Genomic DNA, 12,735 nt, shown 5'->3' with positions numbered 1-12,735 from the left:
TTTTTACTCAGGTAGGGGGCTGAATTCTCATCTGTGTTTAACTTGATGCCATCAAAAGGCAGGCTAAAAATAATTTCTTGCAGAATTAGCTTTCTCCCTTGAATCACAAGGCCAAGTTTCTAAAATGCCAATTTAGTGAGAGACAGTTAACTTTTGTTCATTATACTATCACTTTTGTTAACTGACTTTATTATAATGGATGCATTTATTGTTTTCCTAAGATGCAAATGTATGTTGTCTTGTTTTGTCAATTTTTTTTTACCTCAAGCAAGACATATTACAGACAATGTCAGTTCTAATTTTATTGGAGGCTCAAAATTACACAAAGCTTATACAGTTTTCCATTCTAATTGTTACACATTTTCTAATTTAAGTTTCAACATTTTTTTGAGCTTAATGCAGAGTGGCAGCTTTACTAATTTAAGACTCACAAATTACAAAAAGAGTGATATAAAGCCCCACTGCTATAAAATAAGTAAAGGTTTAGGCTTGTTTCACTTTATCACTACATGCACAGTTTGTTTTTTTTTTTGTTTTTTTTTTAATCTACTCACATCTCCTGCTATCTTTGGAAAGGGTCCCTGGTCTTCCTCTGTGACTTCTAATGTGGTCAGAACCCATCTTCTTTTATATCGGCGTAAAATACGAGCAGTATTTAAGCTTTCTGCACTTGACTCCTAATGCAAAGAAATCACAAATATTAGTCACTCACATATTCCAAGATGAACATTTTAAAGCAAATCTGGTTTATATGTTTTAGTGCATATCTGTACAGATATTATCATGACTGATTTGCTGCCCGTGTTCAATAAACCCAAAATATATTAACTAGCCATGAAAAATGAAACAGAGCAGGCCAGCATTTACTATAGTTATATGCAATTCTGTGGCATAGTTGCTACAATAAAACAAGAAGTTTAGTAGCATTTAATATTTTTTATAAACTGGCAATAAGATTTTACTGGTCATTAAAATGTGCATGAAATGCAAACCATGCACAGGTAATGAATAAGTCCCTGTTCAGTAGTCACTTTTAAACTGCCAAGATCAATGAGCACATCCAAGTATTCAGTGAAAATGAAATATTTTTTCAAAACACACTCTTGTTAGTTTCACTATAACTCTTGGTCACCCCTGCCAGCTCAAACACCTCAAATTTAAGTGGAATGTTCCTGTTCACCAGATATGACAACCTACTGAGAAATATGGGTACTGAAATGGTGCCTGTTGAAATTCCAAGCCAGGAACTGTACTTGCAATCCCTTGAATAGCAGAAGGAATATGGGGAGGGGATATGTGTGTGTGTGTGTGTGTGTGTGTGTGTGTGTGTGTGTGTGTGTGTGTGTGTGTGTGTGTGTGTGTGTGTGTGTGTGTATATATATATATATATATATATATATATATATATATATATATATATAGATAGATAAAGATATATATAGATATACATGGGTGTGTGTGTGTGTGTGTGTGTGTGTGTGTGTGTGTGTGTGTGTGTGTGTGTGTGTGTGTGTGTGTGTGTGTATGTATCTGGGGTAATAGGTGCACATCCACCCACATCAAGAGGTGCCGTATGACAGTAAAATGTTTTTGTGGTGCAAACATAAGCTTTTCTCTACATGAGTGCCAATTAATACTGCTATGATATGCTACTGGGCGGCGCAGTGGTGCAGTGGTTAATGTTGTCGCCTCACAGCAAGAGGTTCTCCAGTTCGATTCTCGGCTGGTGTGCCTTCTGTGTGGAGTTTGCATGTTCTCCCTGCATTTGCGTGGGCTTCCTTCGGGTACTCCGGTTTCCTCCCATATTCTAAAGACATACGTCTGAAGCATTTTTCCCCGGGCATCTGCTGAAAACAGGCTCTGTGGAGCCTAGTCGGACTTTCGCAGTCAACAAATGTGAAATAAAATAAAATAAATAAATAAAAATGATAAACATACTCATCCAGGTATCCTCATGTACACGTTGACTAGTTTATTTCTTAAAATAAAATGTAAGACATTGGTAATGCATAGGTCTCTAACAATACACTATTATTTGTGCATTTGATTATTTATTTATTATTTTATTTTACATTTGTTAACCGGGGGTGTCTGACTGAGCCGAAAAGGCCCTTTTTCAGCAGAGTCCCGGGGAGAAAAGTTCCACAAAGAAAAATTACAGATACATTTAGTTAGACATGATCAGTATACACACAAATTACAAAAGACATGTTTAGTGACATGATTAGTATCTTAATCTGAAATAAAGAAATCATGCTAATGTGAATTCATGTCACAAACTGCAAAAATGAAAAGGTCCTTTATCACATCAAAGTCTGCAAAGCACCACCATTAGGTAGTGATGGCCCTCAGACTTCCCAGTAGATAACATCTAGACCTAGTGGAAACAAGCACACAGCTATAACAAGGTGTGACTGCAAGAAGACTTATGGCGTTTCATGTCCACCAGAATTTAATTATTTATTTACACTTTGTTGACCAGGCCAGCGACATCTTTTCAGGGGAGACATGACGTGATATACTTACTAGGAGAAATTTGGCCAGAGCACTGGAGAACTTCCCCTACTGTTTGGAGGAGAGGGATTGAAGCAGTTACTGCAGCTGCTACATGGCACCAGAGGGCTGTTACTGCAGTTCAAGGAATTCCAAGATGGAGAAGAGTGCTGCAGAGATGAGAGGAGCAGGAGAAAACTTACTGAAGGAAGGTGAAGGAAACAAGCTAACTGTCACAGAGTAGGAAAAGTGGAGGACTAGAGACACAGCGGCTGGTAGATTTAATGAACCAGCAAAACCAAAGGAAGGAGACGAATCTCAGTTTGAGTGACATGGCAGAGAGAGTATTTCAGAAGGAAGAAGAAACTGAGATGTTGGAAACAGAAGTTACAGCTGGTGAATGTAAAGCAGTGGAGAGATTATTGGCTGGTGGAGTAGCCAGTTTTAAGGGTTTACCTCTAGAAAAATATAACAGTGAATCAGCTGTAGGACTGACTGGTATAGATCATGAGTTACAAGAAAGAAAGAAGACGTTATGCAGATGCAGTGAAGCAAGGAAGAATGGAAAAGGAACTGCTAGGGGACAGAATTTTGCAGTTTCTCAACAGCCGCAGAGAAGATGACTTGTGCTAAAAAAAGTAAAAATGATGGCAGTCTGAACAGGTATGACGCTATGGGTAGTAGCGTTTTACTACTAGGGGCTGACGTTAAAGACATAAGAGATTTAATTCATTTGGGGCTGAACATTTTTCTGAAGTGATGTTGGAAAAAAGAAACATGGTGGCACCGTTAAAAGATTATTTCATAGCTTGGACTCCAAATAAGAAAGAAAATAAATGTGCATATTAGGACCTCAGATATGGATAAGCGCATGATTTAAAACTGTTTTTTTCACTGTGTAGTAAAGTACATGAAGTTAAACAATATGTGATGAAAGAAATGTAAGGTCTCGTTGTTGGGAGGCATGGGTAACTATGGATGTTACGGATGGGAAAATCCAACATATTTTGAATAAAAACTGAATGGTGAGAGAGGATTTGTTAGGTACTGATAACAACTAAAAGCATCTAATTTTTGTGGGACTGAACATCACTTCTGGTTTGACTGTCCCATATTAGAAAAGAAAAGAGTGCATGATTAGGAAAGCTAAGAAGAAAGACAAACAGTAATATAGAAATATTACTACAGGAGATGTTGAAAGAGGAGATGGTATGGGGAAGGGGATACTGAATAAAGGTTATACAATGAAGTAATTAGAGAAGAAATAGTTCACGGTAAGGTAATTAATATACAAGAAGAGAACAGATTTTCAATTTTAGAAAGTGAAGAGAAAGAAGAGGGAAAATGGAGACAGGAGAAAGACAAGATACTGAAAAAACAATGAAAAAGATGTTATAGGAATTTTTACATTAAATATGAATTGCATTAGAAACAATATAAGATTTGCTGGCAGTGGAATGGTGTAAAAAATAAAAATGATGTTTTTTGCTTGCTTGATACCAGACATAACAAAGAAGAAAAAAGAAAAAGAAAACAGCCAGTATGGAGGGGGAGTTTAGCCAACAGGAAATGAGACATTCTAGAATATGAATTCTTATAAAAATGAAGAAATAAGAATTGCAGAGGTAATGACAGTAGTATGAGAAGGTGTGCGAGGATAGACGGTATGTATAAAAGAAAAAAGAATGAAAGAAATACAATTCTTAACTTCTTTTATGTTGATTTGTAAAGAATTTTAAGTATGAATGCAAAAAAATGCGACTATAAGTAATTCATTTAAAGTTTATATATGGTATGCAAAGAATGAAAATTTTAATGAAACACCCCTACTATTTGAAGCTGGTAGGGATCGTCAGAGGGCTAATTCTAGAGCTTCAGTTCATGCTGAGATGGAAAGCAATGAAGCTGCCACAGTGAGCATGGAAGATTCTTTAAGGGAAGAGAAAGACGGTTCTGTGCAGAATAATGACATCGAAGTCATATTGTGGTATCAGGAGACTTATCAATACTAGTACTAGTGTCAGCTATGTAGGCAAATGAGCAAAGAGCAGGCAAGGCAATTCAGTCGAATGAAGCAGTCAATAGATTTTCAGTTGAAAAGTATTCCGTGGCTGTTTTTTATTTTTTACAAATTCCGGCATTCTGTTTGTGCAGATAAACAGAATACCAAAGTTTATACAGTGCTTTCTGGACTACCGGACAAACATTCTGATTTCTGGGTAGTCCAGAAAAATACCAGCTAGGTGGCAACACTAATGACAAGAAGGGAATATAAAATACGACTCAAAGCATTTTTTTTGCACTATATGTCACATCTTATACAGAATTATAAATCACAAATAATTCAAACTGATAGTGGTAAAAAAATGTATTTCAACCACTGTATAGTACAAGAACTTTTTTTGCCTTGTCTCTGCAATACTATACAGCGGTTGGAACACATTCTTATACAGAAGTATAACAAAAGATGGTGTGAACAATATGGAAAATATGGTCATGCAAGGAAAACTGTAAACCAAATTCCACAGTTGCATAAACTTGAAAAAGGGAGACATTTCCCTAAAGTGAATCATCACAGGCACATACAGTACTTAAAAATCACACCAACAATGACTACTTAAGGGAAACAATAACTAGTACTCTGAGTGCAAATGAAACATGAGAAATTTCATCTCAACCAACTACAAAGAAGCCTTTTCTATTCATATAGCAATATGGGCAATTATAGAGGGAAATGAAAAAAATAATAAAGCAAGGAAAGTGAATAAAAATTTAACAGGAAATAAATATAAACTATTTACAAAAAGAAAAGAGAGCATTATGGAAGGAACATCTAACAATTAAATCATTTTACAAGAATATAACATATTGATGGTTGATGTATCAAGAAAAATGTAAAAAATATATGATAGACAGGATTCAGAGCAGAAAATAAAAAAAATGAATACAAGAGACCAAGTGACAACTGTGAACACTTACTCGAAGTGGGACATAGAAATTATGAAGAACAGGAGAGAAAATTAGGAGTGTAATAAGGGGCAAATTAAACAAATATTGTTCAGGGATTTTTTTTGAAAGAAAAAGAGAAGGATTGTCAACTTTTATGTAAAGAAATGAAATATTATAAGAGGAAACTGGAGCACACGAAAAATAAAGATGTAAAATGTAAACAGGAGGCCATTATTAGTATTGTGTAGGAATATGTATGTCTGATGTATGAGAGAAATCAGATGGAAAGAGAAATATGGAAAGTGAAAAAAAATAAGAAAAGATGTATTAAAAGAAATAGAAAAATAAATTTCAAGAAAGAAACTAAAAGAAGTGATAAATAAGGGAAAGGACCTGGACCGTATAGTTTAGGGTATAATTTTTATAAGGAAATTATAGATGCAGAGAAGGGGGGATTTTTGGAAGCAATAAATGAATGGATGAATATCAGAAATAAAGTAATACAAATGACTAAAGGTCAGCCTGAAACAGAAAGTCCTGTATAAAAATAATATAACAGTCCGACCACCAAGGCAGGATACATAAATCAAAATGTTCTGATACTTTTCCGTTATCAGGGCAACAGTTTAAATGTCCTCACACAGCTCCAAATGTAGTGTCTTTTCTTGTAGTTCTCTGATAATATAAATAGGTAACTGTAAAAAAAAAGTTATGCCATACACAGAAAATAAAAATGTACACATATGGTGCATATCCAGTCAATGAGCTATAAAGACAGCTGCAAAGATGTGATAGTCATCCTAGAAACAGCTGCTCAGTAGTACACATTTTTTTTTTTTTTTTTTTTTTTGTAAAGCGTCATCTACTGCTTGAAAAAATATTCATTGAGAATGGGAACAACCGTTGAATATAACTTCAGGTATGTTTTTATTTTACAAAGTTAGCAAACATTTAATTGAAAGCCTAAGCCCAATCACAAATGTGTTTTCTAACCACTTCAGAAAAAAGAAAAACATGTAGATAGCAATTTTCAAGTGACATGAACAACACTCTACTAGCCCCTTACAAAACAAAAATCCGTTGTAATCAAGAAAGTGTGACAGTTTTAAGTTGCCATTCATTTAACCACTTTGTGATTTTTAGTGGCAGATGTCTACGAAACCAATAATTAATAATTACCACATTCTGTCTGAAGAGATTTTCTTATATATTTTTCTCTGTGTAAATTATCAGAAAAGTTTTAGCGCAATCGCTCAGCTATACGCTAGTTCTTTCACATATCTGTTAACCAGATATAAATAAAGTGAATACAGTTACAGTTAATGTCTTTATTTTAAAATGTATTATTTAAATAGATTAACAGAATATCTGGTTAACAGATATGTTAAAGAACTGGATTACAGCTGAACGATCATCTTGACACTGTTGCCCCGATAATGGAAAAGTACCAATGTTCCAAGTTCCTATGTTTGTGGACTTATTCTTGGAACCTTTTGAACTTGGAACTTTTTGGTTTATGCACCTTGCCATGGTGGTTGCACTGTTATATTGTTTTTATATGACTGGATGAATGAATGAATGAATGAATGAATGAATGAATGAATGAATAAGAAATGAAGACATTTGTAAAAGGATCATTACGTTTATATGGAAAAAATAGAAAGAATTTAAAATATTGGCAGTCAATAACATTAGTGAATACAAATTATAATATTTTTTTGAAAATTATTCAGAAAAATGAAGGTGATTGTTTCGGATGAAGTAAGATTTGGTATAAGAAAAAGAAATGTAAGTGATAATAAAAGAGGTACTAGGTTTGACAGAATACGTTAAGAAATGTGTACTATTCTGAAAGATTATGGAGTCAGAAAGAGGATTAAGCAAAAAATATAGATGAAAGAATGATTGTAAACACAAAAGTAATATTGGGGAAGTAGGTTTATATAAAACAGAAAGCGAAAAATTTAGGGAAGTAGTGCAGATTGGGGAATTTAATTTACAAGAAATGAGTCTGGCACTTTAGGTATATGATTTGAAAATTATCAAATTTTGATAGAACAATAAAGAGAATTTCTGAAAAAAAATAAGAAAATTATTAAGAGCAGTGAAAGGCATATCCGTTGTATGCTTCTGAGTTGCATGGGAAAAACTAATTATTTACTTATTACTTATTTATTTTTACTACTTGTAGGATTAAACCCAGTGAAAAGAAGAAGAATACATAAAAAAGGAAAAAGAGAATGGGAAACATGGACTGTAAAGAATATGAAAATAAGCTAATGATATGGAAATTGGATTGAATTAAGGCATAAGAGATGGGAATAGTTGGTAAAAATGTAGGAAATGATGTGAAAGATGCAATTAAAGAAAGACAAAAAAGATTTAAATTGTTTTATGGGGGTTATGGAGACATATGTTGGATAAACTATCTGGGAAAGAAATATGTGGTATTTGAAGAAAGGATGTCTAGAATATACAAAGCTGAAAAAACATTGCAACATTGTTTTTTGGACTTCAAAATAAATAAGAGTTTGTGGAAAGTTTCAGAAAGATATCAACGGAAAAGATTTGAGAATATTGACGTGTTAGATATTATGAATATAAGGCTGAAATTAATTCTGTTGTAAATATGCTGAAAGAAAAAGCTTGCTTAAATGCAGAAACAGAGTTTAGTAATATGTGATCAGCAGTTATACTAAATGACCAAGGCTTGGAAAATAAGGAACCTGCTGAATGGACATTATTTCCCTTACAGACTTAAAAACAGGATGTATGCAAGAGCAAAAATGCAAAATCTGCTTTTAAAGAATGGACAATGACACTGTGGCAATGTGTTTCCTCAAAAATATGTTTTTCTGCATGGAAAACAGGACACTGTTATCAGCATTGGCAAAAGAACAGATGTTCTTGTACAAAGATTCAAATAGAATACAGGATCTTCACACTATTAGAAAAGCTGGTCTCTTACAATGTGTTTCCTCAAAAACATGTTTTTCTGCATGGACAACAGGACACTGTTATCAGCATTGGCAAAAGAACAGATGTTCTTGTACAAAGATCCAAATAGAATACAGGATGTTTACACTGTCAGAAAAGCTGGTCTCTTACAAGACATTGTTAAACAAGGAAGCTTAGTATTGTTTCTACAGGATGAGCAATTCTCCAAAATAGAATATCAGGAGGAAATGTATATGTTTATGCATGACTAAAAGTGTATATAAAAAGATGTATAAATCCAGTTATGTTAGAGGTATGGTAGGGACTCATTTGTCCTAAGGTAAATGTTATATCTCTCAAATTATCTGTACTATATGAGAAGTAAAGTTGGAACAGTACTTTAAGCTGCAATGTTGGTCCGTTTGGTTTATTATAAAAAGTTATTTGTTACTGCTCTCTAAAGTTGATGCTGCAAAGTATATTCTCTCATCAGTGTATAGTCTGCAAGTTTCTATATTCAACAGACTGTAAATGCAAATATAACCAGACTTTGAATTTTAGCAGAATCCAGCCAAAGACTTCAGATCCATCACACCAAGCAGTAAGCTCCAGTAAGCAGAATCAATATAATTTTTTCAATGGCAAGCTAGCCTGCATTTGAACCTATAATCTGCATTCAAACACAGGGGGGGGTGATAGTAAGCCCTGCAGAGGGTCACTTCAGTCAAATTGCAGTAACTAACATTTGTACGTATGTGTAAATCCTAAACAGAAGTATTCCAGTTTATGCAGCTTGCAGTAGTAAAGTTTTTTAGACGTCTAAAATCCAGAGTGAGACTAGTTCAAGAAAGTCGCAGTGCCATAAATTCTCCAAGGAAAGGTGAATATCCACTTGTACGGCAGTCCGCTGCCTGTTGTGCTTCACCAGCTTCTCAAGTGACTCTGAAAAATTTCTAGCCGTCAGCAACAGCAGCCTGATCACCTGTTTTCTTGCTAACTGGTAAGACTTTTTTCTGTGTCACATATTTAGTGTGGATGATGTTAAACAGTTTGTATATTCTTAAGACAGTTTGTATATTCTTACATAGTTTGTATATTCTTAGATAGTTTGTATATTCTTAGACAGTTTGTATATTAGACAGTATGGATATTATTTATAATTCATGCAGGAGTAAACCAAACTTTAGTAAATTGCTGTGTTGGTATACACAGCACATTAGTAAATGTAAAACCTTATTAGGGCAGGTTGATAGTAAGGCATTATGCAAATGTATTACAATATTTGACTGGTATCTCAAAGAAAACCATGTGAAATATGACAAATGTTTATTGTGTGCTTCAACAAAAACTGCATTTTGTGTATTATACCATAAAAAAGTATTGCATCATATTGCTAAAAAAATAGACTGTAAAGACAGATCTGTTCATGATAAAGAATTAACTATGGGTAAAGTGTTTCCATTACATTCTGATGTTGAACAGTTATGTCCTGTCACCACATGTGAGTCAAATCAGTTACTGATAGAACCCCTAGTACATTTTGTTACAAAGGAATGTAGTAAACTTCTAAAAGACAGACACAATGAGTTCAGGAAGCTTAGACAAGTTATACATACATCTTTTCAAAAGTGCATAGGAGTTTCAAATTCAGCAGAACAGCTTACTAAAGAATGTCAGAAAGACCATGTAACATTACAGGAAATTCAACAGCAGTTGCAGGATAAAGGAAATAAATTAGCTGAACTGACAGAGACTGGGAACTTCCTGCATACACAGTTAATCTGTGCAAAAGAAATATATTTTATAATATGTTTATGTTTTGAAAATGGTTAAGCATACATGCTAGGATGGTAGGGGCAAATCATTTTTAAATGTTTTACTTTCATTCAGTTAAAGCAAGACATTTATCAGTGCTACAGTAAATTAAAGCATATGACTGCCATTCTTAGCATAGTCAAAAGGTAAACAAAACTGTCCTAGTGTATAAAATTAAATGAAAATAGTTAATAAGAATAAAGATTTAAAGTCACAAGACTGACATGCTTGTATAAAGATATACAGATACAAGACAGACATGCATGTGTGTTATTTTCATCTAGAGTACATTTGTTTACAATGCACAAAAGCAAAAGGCAGACAACAGCAAATATAAATAAGCATGTTTAATTAAGCTAATATCTATTTTGCTTTTTTACAATTTGTTTATAATTGTATTGTAACACCAAACAGTTAAAGTTCTAAAATTTAAAAAGAAAATCACAGATGGTATTTGTCAAACAGTTTTTGTAAAATTAATGGCAGGACAGTTAAATAGTTAAATAGTTAAATAAAAAAATAAAAAACTACTGAAATCCATGTAAGCTAATTGTAATGTAGTATAAATGCATAGTTATGCAAATCACAATCACATTAAAGGAAAAATGCTAAAAGAATTAACTATAGTTTACAGAGTATGAAATGTGAGCTCAGACCTTCCTAGACTAGATGAATAGTTGCAGGAAATGCTGGAAAGATAAGATAAACAAGTTAAAAGACTGATTGCCAGACAAGTAGTTTGAGTTTTTCTAAAGCATCATTGTTATTAAAACATAATTGTTAAAATGTTTACATGCAACACTATTTGGTAATTGTAATAAAATGTCACAACTGTGCATAGATGTCACTTATAATCTGTTTGCAAGTAAATGTTAAAAGAAAAAAAACTCAGTTGCATCAAGTACAGCCAGCAAATGGGCTATAGTATACATACAGTTCAAATCAATTGTGCAGAATGGTATAAATATCTACTAGAGGTAATAAATAGCAAAAGCTTTATAAAAAATGATCAAATCAGACAAAGGTCTATAGTTTAGTAACCTAATAAAATAAATGTATAACCAAAGTGTTGGGCTGACATACATTCTATTCTCACAGCATAAAGCAGGTAAACAGTGCTGCAGTACTACAGGGGAAGATGTACTTTCTGAGTTTTACACTGACTGTATAAGCAGTACTGCACAAGGGTCTGAAATAAAGCTACAGAAAAAATAAACAACAAGGGTCTGAAATAAAGCTACAGAAAAAATAAATAATAAGGGTCTAAAATAAAGCTACAGGAAAGAATATCTCATTCCTTCTTGACAATACTCTTTTAGGGGGAGGAAAAAACAGGTATTAGTGTATTAAAAATACTGGTAAACTGGATTAAACCTGATAGGTTAAGATATTTTACAAGTTGTTAATAGCTGTATTTACAACCTGTTAAACTGTAAAGCTATACAAGAGATGGTTTAAAAAACAAGAGATGGCTTAAAATTGATTACAGCTATACAAGAGAGAATAAAGATATGCAAAATGCATAAATGTTTCTAATAGCAAGAATGGTCACTATTTTAATATGTTTTTGGCAAAACAATGTTGGTATAAAAAAGCATGAATATTTTTAATTGTTAAGTATGTAGTTTAAAATAACAGGACATACGCCTTTGGTGGCAATTCCACTAGATATTTCTAAAGAGACAAACATTTTCCAAGATTTTGCTTAATATTAATGTTATTAAATCTGTAAGATTAGACTAAATGTACTTTACAGTCTTTGTATGTACAAATGTAGAAAATTTCAGTACAAATGATAGTCTTTGTATGTACAAATGCAGAAGAATTCAGTACAAATGAAATTAATGTCTAGTAATGAATATGTGTAAAAAACATATTTAAAAAAATAAAAATAAAAAATGGGTCCAGGGTACCTACTAGATTGAAATGCATAAACAGCAAACAGTCTATGTAAATACATACTGTATAGAATACATTGTAATAAGTTCAAAATTAATTTGTCAAGTTGTAATATCACTGGTTTTACCCCAGTAAAATAATTGCTTTCAAATATTTATTATCTAAGCCCAGTTCAGTATTTTACCAAGATGTTATTGAGCAGTTCAGAGACATGAACACAATGTGATGGTTAAAATGACATTAAAACTGTATATTTTCAGCAGTGTATAAATACTTGCAGTAGCACATAATTCTTGTCTCTTATAGTTAATTCAACAGTTGCAAAGAGTTAATGGAACAGTTCTAAGTCATAAATTAAATTCTGTGATTGCAAAAGAATAAAGCAAACACAGCTCATAATTGATAAAATATTTTCACAGAATGGTCTGCAAAAGAAAAAGTTTTAAATACATTCAGTTTTGATAGTAATACTTAATATCATTGTATTAACTATGTAAAATTGCATTTTGACTTGTAACTAAAGAAGACTATAGGTTTGTTTCTTAATGTGTTTTCTATTGAGTATGTTTAAAAACAGAGGGGATTGTTAGATATTATGAATATAAGGCTGAAATTAATTCTGTTGTAAATATGCTGAAAGAA

At 32.9% G+C, this 12,735-nt stretch overlaps 1 protein-coding gene across 1 annotated transcript in view; it reads right to left on the bottom strand.

Moving 5' to 3' along the window:
• The window catches only part of CDH26 (cadherin 26), a 2,018,873-nt gene that overhangs the window by 1,894,373 nt on the left and 111,765 nt on the right, over positions 1–12,735 (bottom strand). The window contains exon 2 of the mRNA XM_044089870.1: positions 555–677. Within this exon, the coding sequence (XP_043945805.1) occupies positions 555–677 (123 nt within the window). The remainder of the gene's footprint in view (positions 1–554; positions 678–12,735) is intronic.

The sequence above is a fragment of the Protopterus annectens genome, chromosome 12.part0 (genome assembly GCF_019279795.1).
Source record: "Protopterus annectens isolate FY-2018-M chromosome 12.part0, PAN1.0, whole genome shotgun sequence".
Lineage (NCBI taxonomy): Eukaryota > Metazoa > Chordata > Ceratodontiformes > Protopteridae > Protopterus > Protopterus annectens.
This window is presented reverse-complemented; position numbering and strand designations above follow the sequence as displayed.